Consider the following 26,144-nt stretch of genomic DNA (forward strand, 5'->3'; position numbering starts at 1 on the left):
TCAGCATCCTCTTCAACAAATCAACAAATTATCAATCGGGCACACTGTAGATTTCCGATCCATTTATGGAAACGTTTCCATTTTTAGAAACAATGTTCCAACAATGGATACGCCGTTTCCAAAAATAAGAACGGTCCTGTTCCATCACAATGGAGACTGCGTGCATCGCTACCTTTAAAGCAAACTGGCATTGCTTGCTGAAATTTGGCATGCGCAGGATGCCACCAATCGACAGCCGCCATTCTAGTTATATTCTATTCTCCGAATTTCCGATCAGAAACCGAAAGTCGACAAACGAGGCGATGCTTATAACATGTTCACGTGATAAAAAAAATTCACAAGTTTTTTCTAATCCAAATAAGGTCTGCACGTCGTCACACCAAATACCGTCGTATTCTGACGATGAATTTATTCATTCTAGCTCATGTGTAACATTGATATCAATTTTATATATTGAAATGATATCTACGCTTTATGTACTGCCCACTTTGGACCACATTTGTCCAGTAGGTTCTAGGAAATCTTAGTTTTAGTTGACTTTTGAATGAGCTAAGTTGCAGCGCGTAATATATTAGTACCAAACCCGACGTCCAAGGTAACTGCTGAGAGCAGAGATGCTAAACCAGTCCCAAAACATCAATTTTTAGTTGCATGTGAATTTTAAAAAACACATTTAAAGGGACTATCCCACCTTTAACATGGGGTTTGAGTTGAGATAGCCAAGTTTGCGGCGAGGTTCAGAAACCACTATCTATCTAGGTTGCAACCCCCGCGGCCTCTTGGTGTTGAAGAAATTTGTTCCCTTCATTTGAAAATGGGCCTTGCGCCAGGCCCTATCTTAAACATGGAGCGACCGTTAGTTTGACGTTACCTCGTTTAGTCATTCTGATTTAAATGGGTTTGTTCGTTGAAAAATCGCTTAAAACTTGGTCTGAGCTTTGTTATAGTGCCTACAGAGTAAAAAGAATCAGCTTTATGACAGTAATGTGGCCTGGGCCCTGGGGAAGGAGGTAATTTTGGGCTGTGACGTCACATATCATCCAATCTATAAAGTCGGCCACAATTTAACTGGTTTTAACAACATTTTAGAAGGTGGGATAGTTCCTTTAAGCTAAATTTGCACACATTTGAACTTCAGCGTTTCTATTTTTGGAACATCGGCGTTTCCATTTTTGGAAACAAAGTCTCCATAAATGGATATGATTCAGGAGCATTTTTAAGTGGTGAATTTGAATGCATACGACAGCTTTCCATGCAAGAAGACAAGTGCTTTTGGTGTATCCGTGCTTGTCTTACGCAAAACAGTGGTTATACCTACATCAAATCCAGCCACCCTTGGCAAGAAAATTTGTGCGGAAATGTTAGCGTTTCTATTTATGGAACAAGCGTTTCCATTTTTGGAACAGAAGAGTAGTCAAAATTGGAAACGTTTCCAATAAAAGAAATGTCTCCATAAATGAATCGGAGATACCACAGTGCGCCGGACTGTTATCAGCATTAATTGAGCTATTAGGGGTGGCATATGTCGATATCACATAAGACACCAAAATGCAAGTTACTCTGCAAGGAAGTATCCATAGCTCCATAGCAACCACCTAGCAACGTGAATCAAAGCTGTAAACAACTCGCGTTTGTCTCAGATGCGCATTTTTCGGAGCATATAACCAGAATCTGTTATCCTCGGCGTCATAATGAATGTTGCAAAACAGAGCGACCATTTGACTATCAATAAGGACGATTTTTGCGAAATTCATGTTTCTTGCCTAACTACCTTTCGAAAAAGTTAACAGACGCTAAACAAGTTAGTCGAGCCGACGAAGATGGTCGAGCGTGGCAGGGCAGCGTCAAACTCACCCGTGTCTGTTCTTCCCGAGTCTTCAAAGTCTTCTAGCGAAACCAAGCACAGAAAACTCACAAGTTTCAATGAAATTAGACAGCAACAATGTCTAACGAAACTTTAAAATAATCTTCTCTCACAAATGACACCTCAATCAACATCTCCGTCAAGGGTCCCGACCGAGTCCCGAGGCGACAAGAATATACCATACCCTGGGGCCAGGCAGTCACGTGACAGTTTCTGCTTGGTGTTTGAGTTGTGCCATCGTGGTTTATTGATATCTTTAAACAATTTTTAGACAAAATGTAGCTGAATATGTTAACATATATTTAAAAAAATAATTTTATTTAATAAACAGAAATAAGCAAAAAACAAAAGTTTTGGCCTAAGCGTAAAACTCTTATTTATGTAATACTCTTGACATTGCTTTGCATTGAAGATTCAGGCTAGAAAATTTTTCATACCCATTAGAGGTATAATACAATTTATACAATACTTATTTCCAGTGGCGCGGGAACTTCTTCCAGACTGGGGGGGCTGAACCATCATAGAGATCAACCTAGGGTACTATTACTAAGTGCTCGAGCGAGGAACATATTGAATATAATTAGATAAATAAAAGAAGTTGACCTTTTCCTCGACATCAAAAATGTAAAAAGCCGAATAATATATTTTAAAAAACGGTGAGCTTTCGGCCACTGGCCTTTATCAAACCAACGTGATAACAATGTTAAAAGACGATCCTGTGAATAATCTGTCTGCCATTTTTCAAAAACCGATTGTCATTTTTCAAAAACCGATTGTCTACATCGGACACTATGTAGACAATCGGTCTATCTAATAGTTTGCCCTTATGAGTAGCGCCTTTCCTAAAATATCACGATCTTCGGTTTTTGAAAAATGGCAGACAGATTATTCACAGGATCGTCTTTTAACATTGTTATCACGTTGGTTTGATAAAGGCCAGTGGCCGAAAGCTCACCGTTTTTTAAAATATATTATTCGGCTTTTTACATTTTTGATGTCGAGGAAAAGGTCAACTTCTTTTATTTATCTAATTATACAACCTAGGGTACCCCTAAATCTAGTTTTCTCATCGGTTTTAGGCCACTTATTTCTCAGACCTTGGCCTTTTCAACGAAAAAAAAGAAGAAAATATTTGCAAAAAAAGTGAGGTATTCCGTCTCAGCTGAGTGAAGAAACTAACCGTTTTGGCAGCCTGGAATAAAGGTTTTAAGCTGCCAAATGAGTTGCCGAGTCAGTAAAATAGGTAGATTTTTCACTCACATGCTTTCTTCCTTTGTGACTCACAACCCCTAATTTGGGGAGGACAAGCTGCCCCAACGGTTCCTGGCCTCATGAAAAGTTGTGAAGCACCGCCCCCACGGCCCCAGAGTTGTGAGGGCAAGCTTCCCCCACTGCCCTCTCCCCCGGTTCCCGCGCCTATGTATGAATCTATGAAATTGTGTTGGTAGATTTTCGATTTCGATTCCTCCAGCTGGGGGGGCTCAAATACATTACGAGCCCCCCCAGCCGAAAAGTTGGAGGGGCTCAGCCCCCCCTAGCCCCCCCCGGTTCCCGCGCCACTGCTTATTTCTATGCTAAGATGGCTCTAGCGTATCCGGCAAATAAAATGGGCATAGGTATAAATACGCATAAAAAAATAAGTTAACATAGACTTGGGTATAACCACGGATCACATACTGCCCGGGCCTATAAGGTGTCACATAAGGTGATCCGTGGTATAACTAATGGTCAGAAGAGGGCAAGCAGCGCGCTTGGGATGAGGCGTTCTCTAAGACGTCTCAGCAGCGTCTGCTGGATGGGGCAAACCAGGTGGTCCGGGTGCGTCTTCTTGCTGCCGCAGAGCCCCACACCGCCGCCTGGGTGCAAGCCCTCCCAGTCACCAGTCTGGGACTCCACCTGGAGGACGAAACCGTCCGGGTAGCAGTGGCGCTGCGACTCGGGGCACCGGTATGTGACCGCACAACTGCCAGCTCTGCCGTCGTCCTGCTGATCGACTGGGCCACCACGGTCTCTCCTGTGCCAAGAGTGCTGGCCGCCACGCACGTCACGCCAACCTTAATGACGTGCTGCGGCGGGCACTCAGCAGCACAGGGCTCGAGTGTTTTAGAGCCCACCGGCCTTGACAGAGGTGACGGCCGACGTCCCGATGGGATAACGCTCTCCCCTTTCAGCCGAGGAATGAGCCTGATATGGGACGCCACCTGCTGCGACACCTTCTCTGCAACTGCTGTCATCAGCTCTGCCTTGAGTCCTGGTAGCGCCGCTAGATGTGTGAAGAAATAGACATCTGACAATTGGCTGACTTCCCTGCCTCCCGGCCGCTACTCAGGTCCACCACTCGCCGTTGTCAGTGCACGGTTTTTCTAGCAAGCTCCAGCCTAGTATTGATCTTATTCAGTATTTACGGTACGAAGATTTGATAACGGAATGTGACGTTTCCACATCATGCTTGATGGTTGAAGTTTGCAACGTTAACAACTACCAAGTCAAGTCGCCGCCCCAGTCATCTGGCACGTCTCTGTCATCGAATAAAGCCAATGAACAAGAAAGTTATTATTTTCCAGCATAAATGAAAATATATAACACTGCTACAGGCGGTACGCGGATGTCATGCACTACACACAACGATTCAATCGAATAAAAACTGGATTAACCATAAATAATAACAGTACAGCACTGGATTAACCATAAATAATAACAGTACAGCACCAAACACTTGAGATGCACATTATAGTACTTTAGAATTTAGATGCACAGAGGAGTAATGAGACTAAAAGTTTTAGCACGCCCTATCTTAAAGGAAAAGGGCCACCTTCGTGAAATATGAAGATATCGTTGTTTTTCATTTTGACATTATTATTTTTCATTTTCTTTTTAAAACTGGTGCCAGAAGTGCACAATTTGCGAAAAAGTATTTAAAACTATTTAACATATTGGTACTATGTTGATACTCTCTACGGCACCTACTGTATGATGGCATAGCGATGACGTCACACTCAAACCAATCAGCGTTCAGAAGACAGACTCGTCGGATTGTGTCAGATAAGCTGATTGGTTAAAGCTGAGCTGGTTGGAGCTGATTGGTAAAAAACCAAAGCCTCGCCGCGGGTGGCTGTATTGTCGGATAAGAACGCATTCCTGGGATAAGAACGCATTCCTGGCGTATTTTCTTTTAAAATTGCCGATAACTACGAATGGAGGCCGAAATCGGCCGTAAGGAGGTAGACAAATAGGTTTTCGGACACGGGCTACAAGATGGCTATCTCAGTTTCAATCCCCATGTTAAAGGTGGCCCTTTTCCTTTAAAAATATTGAACGAGATATTTCCACAGTGCAAAAACAAAACCGAAATCCGACATAAAACCGATTCCAGGTTCAATGTCCACAGATTTAAAAACAAAACTTTCAAGTGCCCCCATGGTAAAAAAAAATGACCAAAGACGGAATTGTAACAAAGAATAAATAAAGATATGTGCGGCAAACGAAGAGCGGCACTGGACGAGCGTCTGCCCAAAGTAGGCGCCCAGAGTTACTCCTTAGCCCAGCGGGCAGCAGCAAATGAATTACAGCCAAAGGAAGAATATGCATTAGTCTATTAAGGCTCATCGCACCATGACGAGGCACAGCTCGGATAACGCGATTCGCCTGCGTCCTCCAGGCGAGAAGCACCTCGAGTAGGCTGCCGTGTCTTGACCAACTGCCGCATCCGTCGTCCGCGCCGCAGGCCTCCCAGCGGCGCATCGGCCGTCGACCGGCGTGGGGCCCGGATGTGACTAGTGCAGCTCCGTGGGGTGCCCTGCCGCGCTCTGCCGAGTGTGCAGAGAGCAGGTAGACTGGTGGCGGTGAAGAAAACAAGCTGTTATCTTCTTTCGGGATCTGTAAAGAAGCATTCCACTAAAAACTACATCCAAAACGTTTTCATATTTTTTTACAGAACACAATGCAGTAGCCAAAATAGATATGAAGTATGTGAAGACAACAGTCTACTGCCATTAGATAACTGATCCTGATGGACAAATACTTTAGATACTAGTATATCATAAGGTGGTTCAAAGGCCGGTGCCGTTTTCTTCCAGGGGAGGCGCCCCGGCCGCCGTGCTGGGGCGTAACGCAGTCCGTGCTTTTAGCACAGCAAAATATCCACCCAGGCTAGATTAAAGTCACGACAACCTAGGATTAAGAGTGGCTACAGACTTCAGACTTTATGCAGACTTAACATTGAGGTATTATATGTGCAACTAAATGACACACATGGTGTTTGTTCTAACCTTCTCAACAGAAAGTGGACGTGTCAGGACAGCACCCCTTGGTGACCATTATACTCAAGGGGTGTAGGAACTGATTCCCCAGGGGTGAAGCGATAGAAGCAAAAACATGAGTCACTGGATCCCTCCTGTGTCTTCCCTCCAGCAGGAAAAAATATATGCGTGATGCCCAATGTGACTAATAACTGCATATCATAAAGCTGGAAATATTGTACAAAGTTGTGACAACACAAGCAAACTATGCATGTCACTGCTCTTGTTATTGCTATATGAGACCCCACAAGACACAAAAATATGTCGCTGCAATGTGAGCTATTCTTATAGGGTTATTGTAGTTGTCCAGTGACCAAGGCCAAACAATATTGGCCGAAATATTTGGACTTGCATACACAATACAATCCCAGTGAATTCCAGTGAATTCATTCTACATTTTCACTACATCAAAAGTGAATGAAATTAAGTGATAATCAAAGACTCTGGAAAAGAAGATCAGCATAACTACATATGTCTTGTTTCCAAAGCTAAAGTATGATCCTCAATGTTGCAAAAGTTGCTTGGCTTTTACAATAATGAACAATACAATAACTTTGAATAAAAAACAACATATGGTAAAGTGAAAACACTTATCCAGCACTAAGCAGATTATTTCTAAGCTCGTTTAAGTCCCAATTTCTGCTATATTTCGCTTGGAGTCACTTCATAGTTTGAACTCAAGGTGCCTTGTGGATTTACCTCAGGTATGTAGGTAAATCCACAAGGATTTATGGGCTTTACCTCAGTTATGTAGCTGCTCCCTCAATTTAAGTTTCTCGTTAAATTTCATTGAGGCGTTGCAAGATGGGCTGTAGCCGAATTCTCTTCCCTGTTTAGCTGATGCTGATAATACCTGAACATTTCTAATTCCAATTTTTATAGCTGTTAACAATTGCTAAAGGCTCATGTACCTAGACAATAATGACTTTACAGAGGAAACCCCTGGCTGTGTTTCATGGGCGCGCTGCCAGCAGCTGCCAGCACATTCCGTGGAGCTAGCGTCAACCTCTGGTAGTGTTGGAGGCATAGGCTTGTTGATGTCTATGGAAGCCAAAAGTGGCTGGCAGAGTGCCGCGTTAAACCACCCTTATTTTTTGCACAATAATGGTGTGATAACTGTTCCTGCAAAAAAATATAAGGTGAAGTGAAGTAAAATCAGGTCAAACATTTATATATACCCAAAAGTAGCAGTGTATGGAGTACCTATATTCACATTACCATTCCAATAATATGATGCACAACAGGCCATAGAAAAACCAGTGAATGTTGAATTGTACCCCAATTTCAATATAAATATGGCACTTGGCAATAACAGTTAAACACACCGCTTTTTATGTTAAATCAACAGAGAAAACTCCTGAACATAAAAAATGATCAGAATGTATAAGGATAATAGCATAAATAAAAATCGACGACATCAGCGCCTATCATCGCCCTTGCGCATTCACCACTCCCCATTCCACGCACAGATTGTTTACCCCTTGGTTTACCCCGTGTTCGCAGTCTCCCTGACGACGGAGATTCTATACGCCCACCGACCAATCACGTTCAAGATCAGCGGGGCTTGGCCGCAGTTCTCGAACGCCATTGGCCAGATTAAGCAGGACCTTCGTCGTCAGGAAAACTGTGAACACGGCGTTACATATTTCGCTATGGTAACAAAAGCGCCAGAATTGACTACCAGAATCGGATCCGAAGGTCAAATGGGTCACGTGACTGACAAGTTCAGATGGACAACACCTGGAAAACGGCACAACGTGCAATAACGTTCTATATATCATTGGAAAGAGCATCAAAAGTTGTATAACCTATCAACTTTTCACTTAAATATATCTATAACGCAAAATGTTATAAAGCAGCAAAGACGCTCCCATTGACTTTGCATGTTAAAAAAATTCTTCTTTAAACGAGCTCAAAAAGAACAAACGAATTCTGACAGCTTAACGAAGCATAACAACATATTCTATGGTCTTTTCTCAACAAGTCCTGAAAGTTTAAACAAAATCGTATCATATAATTTTGTACAATGAGCGAATGAAAATGCCTCTGCAAAAACGTCCATTGACTTAACATGGGGAGCGAAAAAAGTTCAACTTCAAACTCGTGCAACTCAAGTTAACGAATTCTGACGGGTATACGGCGCACACTGGCGTGTACCAGAACGTGTTTGCCATAAAATGCTGGGAAGAAAACCACCTCCTTCTTGGCTCGTTTTCCCGCCATTGGCGATCGCGCAAAAAGTGTCCAAAACCCCGTTGACTTAACATGGGGAAAATGCAATTGCACGTGGCACGCGCAATGATTTTTGTTGCGAGTAGCGACCGGTACCATCAGGTAGATCACCTGCAAAAGTCTATACCCTGAAATTTTTACGATCCTAAACGCAAAACTCTAGGCTGCGACCAAGTTGCCCCAATCTCAGGCCAACTTTGCAAACATAGCCCGGAGAAGGACCGCTCCGGTTGTTTTTCAATAGAAAAACACAATTCTAACGAATAGTGTTTGTCTTTTCAAACAACCTGCGGTTACGCAGCAAAAACGCCCGCCGCCAAACGAGAGGATGAGCCTTGCACGTGCAGACCGGAGTCGGTGTGCTACGGACTGACGTGCACGGCACCCTATTCGCCGGTCTATAGCGGTGTGCCAAATTTGAGTGCAATCGACCCGGCTGTTTTCGAGATCTGGAAGCGACACCCTGCACGTGCGCACGTGCAGCCTGGGCCCCAAGTGACTTGTGCACGGCACTCTATTCGCCGGTTTCTAGCGATGTACCAAATTTAATCTGAATCGGCCAAGCCGTTTCCAAGATCGGGAAACGACCCCTACACGTGCGCACGTGCAGCTGCACCCCAACCGTGGCACATGAAAATACATACTTACTGACTTGTGCACGGCACCCTACTAACCAGTCTCTAGGGGTATGCCAAATTTGAGCACAGTCGGCCCAGCCGTTCTTGAGATCTGGAAGCGTCAGCCTGCACGTGCGCACGTGCCAAATGGGTCCCATCTGAGTTGTGCACGGCACCCTACTCGCCGATCCCTAACGGTGTGCCAACTTTGATTGCAATCGGCCCGGCCGTTCTCGAGATCTGGAAGCGTCACCCTGCCCGTGCGCACGTGCAGCGGCACCCCAACCGTGACACATGGAAATGCATTGCGGGGTGGGTGCCTACACCCATGCCAAGGATCAGCGCAATCGGCAAAATAACTAGAGTTATTACACTTGCTACCGAAATGACACCTCTTCGTTTTGCACGTGGCACGTGCATTAGGGGTCACCCATACGCATCGAGAACAGCACACTACGTGTAAGAAAGGAAGAAGCTATCCCACACAAAAGACCGCGAGTGAATCGGTCAAGCGGTTGTGGAGATATAACCTTTGCAAAGGCGCCCCCACAACGGCCGACTGCTAATATTCAGCAATAATCAGTGTCGCGTCCGCACATGGGAGGTGTCCCCTTCACCTGTTCGTATATTCTAATATGGTTGGGTTCAAATCACAGTCGAGCCCTGCTTTTTTACAACTTTTCTTGAAAACGGCACACCGTGCAGTGACGTTCTATACATCAATGGAAAGAGCATCGAAAGTCGTATATTATATCAACTTTTCACCTATATATATTACTAACGATAAAAGTTATAGAGGAATAAAGACGCACCCATTGACTTTCCATGTTAAAAATTTTCATTTTCAAACGAACTTTATTAGAAAAAACGATTTCTGCCAGCTTAACGAAGCATACCAGCATGTACTATGCTCCTTTCTCTACAAGATATAAGAGTTTGGGCGAAATCTATCTCTAAAATTTTGTACAAAGATCGAATGAAAATGTCTCTGCAAAGTCTCGACATCGCCGTCCATTGACTTAACATGGGACACAGCAAAATTCCAACTTTGATCTCGTGCAAAGACACGTTCCGAGATTCTGAGGGGTATACAGCGCACACTGGCGTGTACCCAAACGTGTTTGCCATAAAATGCTGGGAAGAAAACCACCTCCTTCTTGGCTCGTTTTCCCGCCATTGGCGATCGCGCAAAAAGTGTCCAAAACCCCGTTGACTTAACATGGGGAAAATGGAATCGCACGTGCCACGTGCCACGAGGTTTTAAGCGAGTAGCGACCGGTGCCATAAGGTAGATCGCCTCCGGGAGCCCAAACACTGAACTTTTTACGAAGATTGTACATTTCGTCTAGGCCCCAATCAAGATGTCTCGATTCGCTGCCAGACTTGCAAAACATAGCCCGGAGAACGACCGCTCCGGTTGTTTTTCAATAGAAAAACACAATTCTAACGAATAGTGTTTGTCTATTTCAAACAACCTGCGGTTATTCAATAGAAAAACACAATTCTAACGAATAGTGTTTGTCTTTTCAAACAACCTGCGGTTATTTCTGACGATCTCCGGCGCATCAGCGGCGAACTCGTAAATCATTAAACCCGTTATAAAAATCTTCAATAGCGCCCGGCAGCCTCCCGCCGGCCACCATCTTCTCTCTCGTATTTCTGACGATCTCCGGCGCATCAGCGGCGAACTCGCTGTCTTTCTTGACGAACAACCAGTCGTGCATGACGCGGAAGGCCATGTAGCCCTGCTGCGCCATGAACCAGCGCATCTGGTCAGCCTGCGGGTTCCACATCCCGCCCATGTAGCTCTCCGCCAGAACGATCTGGAACGGGGAACAGAGACGGTGTGATTTCCAGCCTTCGAGTATAATGCAAGAGAGCTTGGTGGGATGGAGAGTGTGAGTGAAGACGTGAAGAGGTCAGGTATCGTTGAGAGACGGGAGTGCGAACTGCGAGCCGAAAGACATAGGAAGCGATTTGCGAAGTACCTATATGGCTGATCAACGTCGCTAAAATACTCGAGAAAAAAAGCATGCATGATCCGTACCAAATGGAACATAGTGGCGACATATTATTGCCCCATTCAATTGTTAATTTGTTCGCCGGTACGGTAAGCTTCACACTACTACTTCAGTTACGAGGAAGCATTGAAAATGCTGACTGATAGCAAACGTTTGCCAGGTGTCCCCAGATTTACCAACTAGTCGATCAAAACGATGAACCCACCTTAATATCGAGTAGATGCCAGGGCAGGTACGCCAGGACTCCCATCTCCACCCCTTCCACATCCAGGCTGAAGAAATCCACTGTGGTCCGATTCATGGCCAGCAATATCGTGTAGAGCGGGTAGCAGTCCACCGGGTACTTCAGCAACTCCTCCCGGGAGCCCTTCTTCATGTGGATGATGTGGTCAGACTGCTTCTGAGCCGAGAGGCCGTCCTCGACCGAACTGAATCCGCTGTCTACCTGGTCGCGGAAAATCGCCTGTAGCGAAATGGAAAGTCGTGACGCGATTTGGTGGTGGTTGGTGCACCTGTGACTTGTGAGCCATGAGGTCTATACTTGTTAACAGGCAAGCGTATTCCGTAAAGCGATTCATGGAAAATTAGCCGGCCTCATGCCTCTAGGTTATTTTCGTACGCCCTTTCACACATTTATTTATTAATTTGCTCTTAATATTGTTATTCATTCATTCATTCATTCATTCATTCATTCATTCATTCATTCATTCATTCATTCATTCATTCATTCAATTCATTCATTCATATAATAGACCGTTCAAGGGATAAAACATTTCAGTATTTTCCGTACCGTAGAGCGCCTGTCACTTCATACTTCAGAGCTAATAGCGAGTTGCACTTGCATAAAAACGGCAGATCCATAAGAGAGTAAGCTCATCATAGCCTGGCCTCCGCATCCTCTAAAAGACCGGTCCTTTTGGATGAATAAATGACTCGTGCTACGATTGATAGAGCCTCTGTTTACTATAACCGCGGCACCCAGTGTCCCTACCTGGAACGGAGCTCCCGTCTGACTGCAGCAGGCGTGCAGGGCCCACGAGCGGCGGTGCTTGGTCATCAGCCGGGGGAACAGCGTTCGGGAAGGCTCGATCAGCAGCCCCCGCCAGCCCAGAGAGCGCTCCAGCAGCAGGGTGTTGGACATCTGTTCGCCGTCGTACGCGCCCGTCTCGATGAAAAAGCCGCCCGTCTGCCGTAAAAAAATATTTTTGTTAAAATGCGACAATTTTTATGCCTATAAGTTATCTAGTCACAACACCACCGTCTAAAAGTAAACGTCCATGACTCGAGAATCGAGATCGACTACATCTATTTCTTCACTTGTTGCACAGACCCCTTCATTGAGAACTATGGGGATCATTCGCTGAACCGATGAAGTATACAGATTAGTGAGGTCCATGAGGATTCAAAAACATAAACGAGAATAACATAAGATTAGGCAAACCAAATAATAATAGCAAAAATTAGAGAAAAAAAAACGAAAAAAGGACTTCAGTTCCCCGCTCCCATACCTTGTTTCTGGTGAGTGCCAGTATGAGCTGCACCTGGCCGGCCTGGCCGTAGTTCGGCAGGGCCTTCTCTGTGAGGTTGTAGGGCAGCCAGCTGGGTGGGCGGATCCGAGAGGCGACCTCCGCCACCAGGGCGGGGTCCGTGGCACGCGGCGGCCACCCATCGTGGTTTACTGCGGGAAGAAGGTAAAACACTGACTGCTAGTGGCTGGTTGTTTTTGAAGGTGCAGAATTTTATGTTTATTTATTTTGGGTAGTTAATTCGGCAGCGTTTTATGCAATTGTACTTAGGTAACCGTCTATTTGCATGCATATAACGTTCATATGCCCGGGCCAAGCATCATTAACAAAAATATAAACAGAATCACGATACACTCGTCACATTAATGCTCGTAAGGAAAGCCGGAGAAAAGGCTAAATCAGTGTAGCCCATTATTTCTCCAGGAAACATAGGTATTTAAAAGAGCCGGTGGCTTGCTCCATGTTTTTGGGAGGGAGCGGGGGGCTTACCTATAACGCTATGGCCGACCAGAAATGTGAAAATTATAGCAGATATCGTCCAATCCTTCTTGAGATGGGAACCTAAAAAAAAAAAACAAAGTGTGAAGCTGTGAACAGAGCAAAGAATTCGCACTTAAAATAATGTTTTGCAAATTTTGTTTCCGTTCAATGCAATCAGCGATCACCAAGGTACAATTAACTAATGGAAACTTTCCTCTGCATACGGTTTTTAAAGCTCGATTTTTTATTGCAGCTAATCAGACAAATTTTGGTTTCACTTACTGTTTGACATGGCTTCCTGGCTGTGTGCAGCACTACACTAACAAAAACAAAAAAATCATCCGCGCTCTAGCGACCTATTGAGCTCTTATCCATGCCAACGGCAGCTTTCCTCGGCTTAGGAGTTCTGCTGGATCCTTAGCAAGCGTATACCACACTTTTGCGATCACTCCTCGCACAACAAATCACAGCCTACAACCCTTGTCTCTTTTTACTCTGTTCACTTTTTTCAGTTTTCTTTCTTCTCTTTCATTTGTTCTCTGCTCTTTCTTCTATTGTTTCTTTTCCAAGTTCTCTTTCCTCCCTTTTCTCTGCTCTCTTCTTTCTTCTTTCTTCTATCTTCCCTCTGCTCGCTGTCTCTCTCCGCTCTCCTGTCCACTGTCTCGCACTCCTCTCCACAGCTCTGAAGGCCGGGACGCTCCTGTCGGGACTCAGGTCTCGGGACTCGGGGCTCACACCGCCAGGGTCGGGACTCGGACCGCCAGGGTCGGGCCGGCCGGGGTCAACGCTCGCTCGCGCGGCCGGCGCTCGGCCCGACCCCACGGGCAGCGCACTGTAGGCCGGCAGCCTGAAAAAGCGCTAGAAATTCCCCCAAACTGACTGTCCGCAATATGAACAAAATAGGTATCATTTAATCCCGAATTGATCGAAGAATACGATTCCGATGCTAGTTTTGCCCTAAGGTCAAAATTGAGGTCGTCAGTTGTCATCAAACACAAGACAATTTAGGCTCTCTATAGGCCACCACATTTACCGATTTTAATGATGAACTTTGGTGGTAATTTTTTAGTTGACCAATCGTCGTTTTGAACGAAATTTGCTGTCAGACTAGTTCAGGGCACTGTTGTTCACTGTGCCAACATCATTCTGACATATTGCATCGCTTTTCTGCAAGATAAGCTAGCTGTTTGCAAGCAGCTGCAAGACGTAATTTAAAATCATATCCAATTTTTTAATTAGACTTTTATAAAAACGTTATTTCGGGCGGCTAAAAATGAACATTTTATACTAGCCTCTGATTACTCATCTTTTGTTCCATATAGGTGCTTTGCTGCTTTTCCCTGCTACTTTTCGAGATATGCGCCAGTAAACCACATGATGTAGGGGCAATTGTCACCTCGCCGCTCTACTGAAGGCCCGGCGCTCTTTAAAACGCTGGAAGTTGTGAAAAACAAACGCTTATAATCTAAATAAAATATATGTCCCTGAGCTCAGAATTGATCAACGCACACAATGCTGTCAACATTTCTGGGCCAAACTAAAAAATTCAGTCATTATTAACCCCTAAACACAAGTCAGTGATAATCAACAACAACTTGCTCTTTAGGTAAACTTTTTGAGAAATGTTATTTCGAGCCGCTAAAAATGGCCATGCCATACAGACCACCAATCATCTTTCTGTCATGCCCTACTCGCAATTTTTGCTAATGCCTGCTACTCTTCAAGGTCACGTGACCTCACCATTAAAAGTGAATGGGGAAATAAGGAAACTGTTGTTTTTGCGCATGGAATGATTTCAAACTATCTCAAGCACACGGAATCGTGATTTCGTGCACTCCTTGCAAGATCCGATGCTTTACTTTTGCATTTTTTACCTTCCGTGACGTCATTTATGACGTCACACCGGTCATATGAGTTTCTCGTCAATAACTCATGATGAAATTGAGCCAGCGACTCGGGAAAGTCACCAATGGACTCGGGAAGACCTCCCGAATCGAATGATATGCGATACGACCTCCTTCGATTAAGTTCGTGGCCTGATGGGCTCTGAACTGACCTTGACTCGAGGTCAATACCTTAAGTTGACCTCACCCGAACAAAAAGTATACCATTCGACGCACCTGAGCCAGGCGAACACGATGGTGCCAAAATCGCTGCTCTGCGGCCATTTTTTGCGAAATTATTTGCCAAAAACAAAACTCTATCTTGGGCTTTTTGACTTCACCTCAGAGGTTACCGGTTGACCTTGGGCCTTAAAATCGGGTATCAATCGTTCCGCCTTGAAACGGCGCACACGCTTGTTTTTTCCGCGAGGCTCTAGCTCCATTAGGGGCGAAACGGCAAAAAGGGGTCGTACCAACCCTCCCCCCCTCGGCCGGCCGAGGGGGTGGGGGGTCCGACAATAGGTCCGGCGAGGGTTAAGCAGCCCCACTTCGTTTTTAGCATGTTTGCTTGTCACTGAGATCAACAACTCAATCACAAATAATTTCTAGCACTTTTCCGGACCCCCGGCCCAGTGTGCAGCGGCGGCGGTGGAGAAAGGTTATACGCGCCGTGCTGATGGTATAGCGTAGGATGGCAGGCCGCCATGTGCTACCAATATTGCATCTGGGGCTATAAGCACGCAAAAATACGTGACGAAATAAGTCAGTCTATATTTTTTTCAATGCAGGCACAGACCCGTAAAATCAATTTTCTATATAATGATTAACAGGTTGATTTAGGATTATTGAATTATTTTTGTCTTTTTTTAGTGTTGCTGTGAAGACAAAACGATACTACTCTTTTCGTCAACCCAAAATTCCTCCCAGTTCCGCATTACATTGACCTTGAGCCCTGTGTGTATCCCGTGACCTTGAACCCGCACCCTCTCCCCTCACCCTTCCACCGTCCCACACCAGCAGCCCTTCCCCTCCCCTTCCCCACCAATTCTGTCCCTTTTCCACCACCGATGATTCGGCAATACGGACGTGGCGCCGGCCCAATACCGACGCCCTGTAGAGCGTTTCGCGCCAGAGACGATTCTGGCGCGATATTGCATTCCGGCGCAGTGCGAGGTGGAAAAATGAAGGAGACGGCGGCACTGGATCGAGCGGCGGGAGTTGGTATAGTTGGTATAAGGGGGAGTATGGGGATAATTTGGCGGAATGCTTTCGGTTGAGATGAGATGGCCAGAGGCACTCCGAAATGTAAATTAATTCAAGGCAATATCAGGAAAATATTTAGTAATGTGGTCATGAATAGCAATCAACTCGCACAAAGGTTTGCTTATAAGAAAAATACATTTAGAAAAATAGCCCAACAAGCATCTGAACAACCAGCTGATCAAAAAATTATTTTCTCGATAGCAAATACAGATCAAAGCAACTGTGCACACAATGATGTTAGCTGGTCTGCCGTAATTTAAAGCAGCAAAACGGTCTTTTACATTCGCATTCAGTTGATCCACATTCAAAATGACACTTATCACATCTTGCAATCAGTCACCAGTGTGTTCCGGTTGCTACTCGAAACTGCGGCTTCCGCACATTATTCTTGATTTACGATATTGCTTGTCATTTGGGAGCAGTCTCATCAATGATCCCCTCCAGAATCTTGCGGGAAAGTGAAGTTATCTGTTGTAATTTAAAGTCATTCGTTGTTGGGGAAATCAACCGAGCTACATTCCAAGAAAGTGTATATCTAGAAGGTTCTGAGGCATAAGAACAATGTAAGTTGCTATGCAAAAATTATCTTGCGATGATGTATGCATTTGTAACATTTATCTACATGCTCGCATAGCGACGGCTGCCGTTAGGCTGATTTTCTTGGTAGCTTCGTCCTTCTATTCAACATCAGCTTAAGTTACACAAAATGCCTCATTGTTTGATCTTAAGCTTTTCGTCGCAAAATGTGTGCCTTCCATCTTATTTGAATCATTATTGCTTCGCAAAACTCTGCCATCTAAGTGGACAAAAAGGTGGACATCTAAGTGGACCTGTAATGTGCGTGATATTGTATCGCGAAAATTGATGCTTCTTCTGAGACATATCTAAGGACCGTATACCTACGTCCTGTTTCTTCTTCTTATAGCTCAATTGGCGATCGCATGCAGATGATTCACCGCAGTGTAGGTGGATTCTGCACTGAAACATAACGCACTTAAAAAGAATGTACTTCTTGCCCGTTTCACCGTATTCCGATTCCTCCCTCCTCCATGTCTCTGATTTCCGAGTTGAGTTCGTCTCTGCAGTGTGGCCCGGGCAGCGGTAAGGCGCCCTCGAGTCGCCGCGGGGCGGGCGGGCGCCTGCGTCTCTCAGATCGATTGAAGTCCGTCACCGACTCGTGGGTGAGACCCGGGTCACTCGTGAGCGGGCAGAGTGACCGTTGGCTGCGACGGACCGACGGACGGGGGACGGAGAGCGCGACACGCTGCCACGGAGGACACGCGTCGCCCACCCAGGGAGAACACTCACTGAGGGAGGACACGCTCGCTGAGGGACGACACGCCCAGTGCGGCAGGACACGCCCATTTCGGGCGGACGGGCAGTCCTCGTGGTGGAGTGGTGCGTGTGCTATGCGTGGTGTCAGAAGCGAGATGATGAGATTGAGATATGATTGAGGTGGATATTATCGTGACGCTCGTTAAACAGTTTTACTAGCTTAAAAAAAAATCATTTTTTCATTTCAATGTACTGGTTCCGGGCATGCATTCAGTAAAAAACGTTCATACGTCTTTCACACAGATTGTGTAAACGCAAAAGAAACAACGTTGCCCGGTAACATTAACGAAATCCCGATAATATCTGCCCTCGTACTGTACTTCCAGGTGAGGCATCCACAGTGCGTGCGTGGCAAGTGCTAGCTTAATGTGCATCAGTGAGTTAGTGGCAATACCTACTGTGTGAGCTTATCTTGTGAAAATATCGTTAAAAAACCGCCTGACACTCAGCTCATCATCGCCCGTCACTTCCTTCTCTCAACTCAGGTAAGTTTCGCCGTCGGGGTCATCGCACGATCAGCGAGCAAAGCCGATGTGTATTACCCGTGTCTTCTCCCAAAAATGGAGCCGGAATGTCTTTTTTTTTAGCTCTGAGCACACAGACAAACAACTGAGGTCAAAGTTGTAGCAACAGGTAGACCAAGGGAGAAGTCGTCATGGCCGAAAGTGAAACAATGGTGAGACTGCAGCGCGTGCTACCTGCGTCCTGCCGTAACAAATGAGCATGCAAATTGTACATGCGGACATAACAAACAGTCTCAGATACATCATACAGTCCTGCAGGAAAGCAGTGTATCATAAAATCTGAACATGATGTCTTCTCAGACCAGCTACACACTTGAAATAAATACATGATGAAGATCCACTAACTTCTAGAATAGACTGTTGTTAATCGACAGCAATCACCTAAACAGTCCCGCAACATAAAACCATCACGTGATTGGCTGTTGAAGACAGAACTGGACTTTTTACGGTAGCACAGCGGAGGTTTTGTCCAGCACTGATTACAAGCCTCAATGGAGCTTAAAGGGCACGGCCCTGTCGGGTCGGTCAGGCCTAAAGCAGAAACGATCGGTCCGACCATTATCAGGTCATTTGAAACCACAAAACGACCGAGCAATAACAGTGAATCAAATATTGTACGATATTGTTTGGGTCGTCGTAGCTGAGACTAATTTATCAGAATTTTATTTACAGGGTGCTTAGAGGTTAAAAGTAACTATCATAATAGCTTGCATTGATCACATTTAGGAATTTTATTAAATTATTAAAACTTCTGTACTGTCCATACCATTTTGATGTTTGTTTTTGACTTGATGTCTTTACTTTTTATCATTTTTATTTTTGTTTTTGTTAATGCTTTTTTGTTGTATGGTAGTTATTTGCTGTTATCACCTCTTTCCTCTTCCATGGTTCTCTTGTGAGCTAAGATTCATTTATGTTGATTGTTATGATGATGTTGATACTGATGATTAATTGCTTGATTTATTTATTTATTTATTTATTTATTTATTCATTTATTTATTGTTTGTTTGTTTGTGATAGGACGATGCTGGTGATTTTGGAACAATGCTGATTTACTGCATCATACACAAACCAATATTTTTCTCTTTATTTCCTTCAAGATTTCGATTCCATTTTTGTGATTTCTGCTCAACTAACCATGAAACTATTCACCTTTTTTCTAGACACCCTCCAGAACCGCGCACCAAACCGACAAAACCGTCCTTGGGCCGTCTGCCCTTGAAAGGTCGTCGGCCCGGTAACCCTTCCTCTCCGGCCGGGCCGCCCCGCTACCCCTCCCCGAACGGGGTAGGCGCCCGTCGTATGGGCATCTACTGAACCAGAGCGGCCATGGGCTCAACGGGTTAACCGGCACCAGCCGGTCACTGACGTCTCTCGTTAATCGGACATCTCGCCGGCCATTCAGCCGGTGTCGGCGTCCCGATTATCGAGCCGGGCGAGTTCAAAGGATGGGTGAGAAAAACTCGCCGATGGGTGAGAAAAACTCACCCTTGCCCCGGCCACCTGGCTGCGCGCTTTGTTCGCCGTTTGATTCGTCAAAGGGCCCGGCTGAATCGAAGGAGAGCGATGAAAACGATACAGCTCAGCGGAATTATACTCCCGTGTGAAATGTCGCGGCTCGCGGCGCGAGGGATGGCGCTATTGAAACGGGCACGTAGATGATTTATATCGGATAGAGCCATTGACACCGGGGGAGGTATTCTGACATTCTGTTCGATACCGGATTTTTTTAAGGAGTTTTTTTTTAGCTCGGTTGACTGTGCTCACTGAACCTGAGATAGTAGGTACTGGATCGAATGGCAGTTTTGGTGGAGAAGTTGCATCAATTCGCTCCACTATGGTTTTAGGATTGGTGGGGAGCCTAAAAATCAACATCCCTAAACATTAGGCTGCATTACGGGAGTGAAACTATTGGGGGGGGGGGGCGTCCGGATACCCTTGACTACGCTGATGGCGGAGCTCTTGCATTAGTTGACTTTTTTCTTGGCATCATGCGAAAACGATCATATACTTTTCCATATGCATTTATGGCGCAGCATTCTCCTGCATATACGCATTACGCATATAAACCCATGTCCCTGATCCCTACCTCTCATATTGCCAAAAGATGCCTTTCCATTAGGATATCATAAATCACCACGCTTAGTTAGATCTACCACCACTAGATGACAGGACAGGCGCAATCTTCACTCGTCGAGCACCACTCTCTCAGTGTAGTTCGCTTCACCATCAACAGGTGGCAGTGCATACAGCAGGCGCGTGTAGCCCTTTCGTGGACGCAGCGTAGCTAAACTGGCATGCGTTGGGCCTTATCAAGGGCGGCGCCACCGTGGGGGCAGTGGGGGCAGACTGCCCCCACTGACAGGAGGCCGTGGGGGCAAGACTATGTTTTTGCCCCCACAAAAATTGGCTGATGTGGAAAAGGGAACAGAAGACCGGTGCAACATTCATGATAGGCGGTTATACCTAATAGTACGCTTGTTTTTGACGATTCCCGTATCAAGTGCATCAGCAGAAAGTTCGTTCTCAGACCGTCTGTTGCATATCTCCTACTCCCACTCATTCTTCTACTCATTTTGATCCACCAGAAGGCTGCCATGTGATAGGTATGTATATATCCGGGTTATTTGGAAATGTATGTGGGTCACCCTAATGAGCTTACTCTGGTATATCAATCGTGTGTGAGAGAATCGCACGTATTGATATACGTACTACGCCTACGGGAAAAGGGAAAGTTCTGTTTTGCCTAGTTCAGTACCTAGTCAGTACCTAGTTCTAGGTACGTACTGACTATTGTTTTGAGGAATACACCATTTTACATCTCAACGAGCAACATAACGTTTTCACAGGTCTTTGTGTCTCGCAATCTTAGTTTTATAGTTTTATTTACTCGCGACCTTAAGCCGGCCGGGCCCGGGGGGTAATCCCAACCACCGCAGCCCGGGGTACCTGTTGTGTTCTCGCGTATCAAGCAACAGCTCACTTTTCTTCCTGCTTCCTCGTGTATTCATTGTAACGCGCAATTCCCCCAATACCAACTCAGTGCCGCACCATTCTCCTATCTCCGGCCAACAGCTGATCGCAGTCAGCTGCTCCTGACCCCTAGTGCCATCTAGCGCAGCTGATCGCCATCAGCCGGTGCACACTGCCGGTGCCAGTGCCATCTATCGGCAAACCCAACATCGTCCCCCTCTGAAATATACAATGCATAGGTACAGTACAGAACGCAGCGCAGAACAAACACATACAGTCGCTCAGTGATAAGTCAGCCTATCGGGCTCCCGTCTGCTACGCTCCGGGTACCGACGAGCTGGAGGCACCGCCACCGTCTCCGCCCGGCTCGGCCCTCCCACGTCTACAGGCCACAGAACATCTGCATCCTCATTTGCTGGTAAGGACCGCGCAGTCACTAGTCGCCGGGCATGCACCCGCTGACCGTCCGACAACTGATAGCTCACTGGCCCTGTGCGCCGCACCACACGAAGGACCTCACCATACACACGCGCCTTGGCTACCGGATCTCTCACACGCACCAAATCTCCGACTTCCCATGTGGGTAACAGAGTTCGCCGACAACGTGCATTGTGCCTGTTTACATACCGGCTTTGATATGCATTCACACGATCCCGCACGCGAGCGTCGTTCACATGTTCAGCAGGCACTACACTCGAGTCTACACGCGTACGCATTCGTCTGCCCCCACGCATCGCCTCGAATGGCGAAATACCAGTAGCAGAATGAGGCGTGCTCCTGTACACCTGAAGGAATGATCGGACATGAGCAGCCCTTGGCTTTCCCATCAGGCGTGCCGTCGCCACAGACTCCTTGATAGTGCGATTTAATCTCTCGACCATCCCACATGTCTGCGGTGAGTAGGTAGAGCTACGTGCATGTGTAATATTGTAAGAACGCAACCAGTCCTGAAACTCCTTAGAGCAAAACTGAGGTCCATTATCTGTCTGGAGCTTGGAAGGTACTCCTTCCCGTGAGAACACGGCTTCTAGAAACTCAATCACCTGGGTAGATTTCACCTCGGAAACAAACGCCACTTCAGGCCAACGACTATACACATCGACTAGAACCAGACCAAAACGCTCACTAGCTGGACCGGGCAGGGGTCCAATGATATCACACTCTAGGTGCTGCCACGGCCCGGGCGGTAGAGGTATTGCCTGCAGAGGAGGACTACAGGGCACTGCCGACTTTGAATGAACCGCACAAAGCTGGCAAGACCGCAGCGCCTCATCAACCTCCCGGCTAGCACCCGGCCACCAGTACCTGTCACGTAATCTACGTTTAGTTCGCACCAAGCCCTGATGCGTCTCGTGGGCGAGCTGCACCACACGACGTCGCAAAGTCGTCGGCACAACCAGTCTGTCACCACAAAAGATCAGCGAACCCTGGCAACTCAACTCCATTCTAACCGAAAAGTATGGCTGCAGCTCGGGTTCTGCCGAGCATCGGCGAGGCCATCGCCCTGACTGTATATGACCTCTAAGCAACTGAAAAGTACTATCATCTGCACTATACTGTCGCCATTCAGACTCTGATATGGCGTTAGGAGCACCATTGTCACTGTACAGCGCTGCTATCTCAATACTATCGTCATCCTCCCACTCAGAGTCCCTAACAGGTAGGCGGGACAGACCATCCGCCACGCCGTTCTGGGCCGATCGCACATACTCAGTGTCAAAACTGTACGCCAGAAGCCTCGCTTCCCAGCGCGCGATACGTCTCCCTGCACGTGTTGAACCTTTGGGCCCAAATATCGTACACAACGCCTGGTTATCTGTACGAAGTAGAAAACGGCGTCCCCAGAGAAACGTGTGCCATTTCTCTACCGCCCATACACAACATAAGGCTTCCTTCTCCACTGTGCTGTACGACCGCTCCGCTGCAGAGAGCGAACGTGAAGCGTAAGCGACCACACGCTCCTCACGACCCTTGAACTGACTAATGTAAGCCCCGAGGCCTACGTCACTTGCATCAGTAGTGACTACAGTAGGTAAGCTCGGATCAAAAAGTGCTAATGATGGGGACCTAATCACCGCCTGTTTGACCTCACTGACCAGTCTAGACAGATCAGTGGACCACTCGAATGGTTCCCGCTGGACCGCTCGCCGTAGCGGTTCGACCATCGTGGAAAACTGCGGTACGAATTTAGAGTAGAACCCGACAGCGCCAAGGAATGACTGCAGTTTGGCAGCACTGTCTGGCTCTGGTGCCTCAGTCAGTGGAGCAAGACGCTCAGGGTCCAGTTCAACCCTGCCTTGAGAGACGATGAAGCCCAAAAAATGAATGCTCCTAGCACTCTGCACGCACTTCGCATGGTTCACTTGTACGTTATGTCGCCTGAAAACCTCCAGCACCTGCGCTACTCGGCGATCGTGCTCTACTTGAGTCGCAGCATGAACTACTACGTCATCAAGGTAGACCTCTACTCCATCTATACCGCGGAGCATATCGTTCATGATCCCCTGGAATGCCGGTCCACTGGACGCGAGACCAAATGGACACCTCACATACCTAAACAGCCCTTCGTGCGTGATAAATGCCGTCAGATCCCGCGACCTTGGGTGTAATTCCACCTGATGGTACGCATCCTTTAAATCGAATACTGAGTACACAGCAGACCCATGAAGACGCGAGAGCACATCATCCATATGTGGGATCGGATACGCATCAGTAATGACAGCACGGTTGACCTGTCGCATGTCAACACAAATCCGAATAGACCCATTTCTTTTCTTTCCCACTACAATCGGAGAGACCCAAGAACTCGCATGTATACGCTCTATCACCCCTTGTGATTCTAGTTCTCTGAGACGAGCACTAACCTCATCACGAACCGAGAGAGGAAGGCGCCTCAGGCCCTGTCGTACAGGTGGAATCGTCGGGTCGATCGTGACCTCATGCTGGTACCCACTGATCGGTGAGCTGACACTGTCTCTGTGAGCCGGCTCGGCTGTCTGACTGGAAACTCCACTCTGTTTTGCAGACACAGCACACACTTCAGTATCTACGATATTGACACCAAACTCTCTCATAAGGTCAAGTCCCATCAACGGCCTACCATGTGGCACCACATACACTTTCACCATCTTTGTGACGTCACGGCAAGTTACATTTACACTGCATGTACCCAGCACCTGCAAGTATGCACCTCCATATGACCTTAGTGGGGTGTCACTCCTCTCCAGCAAGGCATCCTTGACCAGGAATTTAGGTACCACAGACACTGGAGACCCTGTGTCCACTACCATTTCACCTGACCTGCCCTCAACAGACACTGGTATTGTCAGCTGTCCCCTCTTTGTAGCACATATAGACATAAGTGTCACTGCATTTACACCAGCCACTGTTCGACGACCTCGACAGACACCTGCCAGATGATTACGCTTCCCACAGTTCTGACAGATGTGCCCCCTAGCAGGACAAGCGGGGGACTTAGCATAGTGTCCCAACTGCCCACAGCAAAAACAAGTGGGTTCCCTCTCCCTCAAACCTGGCTGAGTAGCAGGCAGAGTAGATCTAGTAGCACTAGCGGGCTGATTTGCTGTAGAAGCTGCCTGCCTGGGCGGTGCTCGTGCCGGCTGGGCATGGAGCCCAGGTCCAGGCCGTCTCGCTGAAGCAGCTGGATGCACTGGCCCAGCTCGGGCACCTGGACCGGAACCACCCCGTCGACCACCAGGTTGCTGGAGAAGCCGAACTTCTGCAGGAGACCTGTGCTGCAACGCCTGGGCCTCCCTGTCAGCTGTTTCGACTGTTTCCGCCAGCTGCAGAGTTTTGGTAAGAGTCAAATCACTCTCCATCAGCAAGCGTTGACGTAGCTTGCCAGATACTGTTTTCTCCACGACTTGATCACGGATAAATTCATCAGTTTTGTCACCATAGTCACAGGACACAGCCATTTGTCGTAGTACACTGACCCACTGGGCTGTGCTCTCAGAACTCAACTGACCTCTGCTGCGGAACCGATAACGTTCTGCCACTATATTTGTCTTGGGCACAAAGAACTCTTGCAGCTTCCTTTTCGTATAAGCCATTTCAGTTTCATTCTCTGTTTTTACCAGTTCAGGCAAATTCTGGTAAATCCGTTGGCCCTCAAGGCCTAAGCAGTGCAGTAAAATGGCTTTCTGGCGCCCTGGGGGAAAGGTATCACCCCCATTGCAAGAAGGTAATTATCAAAAGCAGCTATCCACTGCACCCAGGGCACTCGCGGCTCACCTGGGGTGGGCAAGAAGGCAGGTGGGGCGCCAGCCAGTAGATCCATATCAATATTCGCACCGAAAAATACAGATCTTGAGAAGCAGGAGAAATATCAAGGCACACCAGCAGAAAGTAGTGCCACAGTAAAGCAAAGGCAGTTCGATCACTCGTCGCCACTTTTGTTGTGTTCTCGCGTATCAAGCAACAGCTCACTTTTCTTCCTGCTTCCTCGTGTATTCATTGTAACGCGCAATTCCCCCAATACCAACTCAGTGCCGCACCATTCTCCCAAGGCCCTAAATACAAGGTTGCACGGACTTATTTCTACTAAACCTACCAGAATATAGTTTCACGGTTGATTATTTAAATAATTATTCAATCAAAATTTCTTTATTATTATCTCGTAATCATTTATAAGCAATTTTATAAATCAACTTTCAATTTGCTTGCCTTTTACTAGCAAAATAACTTTTCTAGTATTGGGTCAACATAGTGGTGTAGCAGTAGGAACCACATCTGGCAAAACCCCAATGCCTACATACAGCAGAAAAGCAGCCACCAGGTGTCGCCACAGTCGCCACTTGGTCGCCACACAGATGTCGCGCGCGTCGCCAATCGCCACACTACCGATTTCCATACGGACGCATATGTACGGATATGTATAGGAAAGTCGCCCTTAAGGATTACGCTTACATCCTTTGCTTATGAGGTCGGTGGTTGGAAATTGGGAGGGGCTCAGCTATTTTCGACCACGGATATGCCTTTATCACATGATGAGGAACATGCTGATAAGCGTATTATGCGTCATAACAGCACAAAAGTATTTTTAATCATTTTTCAAAAATAGCCGTTCTGCCGTATCTTTCAGTGCAAGGTGCCGTCGGTCATCCCC

The 26,144-nt window shown here is 46.6% G+C and overlaps 2 protein-coding genes and 1 long non-coding RNA gene across 6 annotated transcripts; all 3 read right to left on the reverse strand.

Annotated features, from left to right (window-relative positions):
* Positions 1-4,399: 4,399 nt before the first annotated feature.
* LOC122390239 lies at positions 4,400-7,728 on the reverse strand. 4 transcript variants are annotated; one of them, XR_006258112.1, is made up of 2 exons: positions 7,579-7,728; positions 4,400-5,740 (listed from the first exon to the last, which is right to left on the reverse strand). It is a non-coding gene; the product is annotated as an uncharacterized LOC122390239 (long non-coding RNA). The 4 variants fall into 4 exon arrangements; XR_006258111.1 differs by having other exon boundaries at positions 6,904-7,728; XR_006258113.1 differs by having other exon boundaries at positions 6,133-7,728.
* Positions 7,729-10,576: 2,848 nt separating this feature from the next.
* Positions 10,577-21,032, reverse strand: LOC122390211. Its single transcript, XM_043382941.1, has 7 exons — positions 20,993-21,032; positions 13,321-13,747; positions 13,048-13,119; positions 12,541-12,710; positions 12,024-12,218; positions 11,238-11,495; positions 10,577-10,834 (listed from the first exon to the last, which is right to left on the reverse strand). The coding sequence occupies exons 2-7, from the start codon at positions 13,328-13,330 to the stop codon at positions 10,577-10,579; spliced, it is 963 nt and encodes a 320-aa protein (XP_043238876.1). The 5' UTR covers positions 13,331-13,747; positions 20,993-21,032.
* On the reverse strand, positions 21,027-25,535 carry LOC122390220 (uncharacterized protein K02A2.6-like). The gene is made up of 2 exons (XM_043382950.1): positions 24,549-25,535; positions 21,027-24,030 (listed from the first exon to the last, which is right to left on the reverse strand). Exons 1-2 carry the CDS (start codon positions 24,642-24,644, stop codon positions 21,298-21,300), a joined length of 2,829 nt encoding a protein of 942 aa, XP_043238885.1. The 5' UTR covers positions 24,645-25,535; the 3' UTR covers positions 21,027-21,297.
* Positions 25,536-26,144: the final 609 nt, after the last annotated feature.

This window comes from Amphibalanus amphitrite, unplaced genomic scaffold, assembly GCF_019059575.1.
Source record: "Amphibalanus amphitrite isolate SeventyFive unplaced genomic scaffold, NRLGWU_Aamphi_draft 000387F_arrow, whole genome shotgun sequence".
Lineage (NCBI taxonomy): Eukaryota > Metazoa > Arthropoda > Thecostraca > Balanomorpha > Balanidae > Amphibalanus > Amphibalanus amphitrite.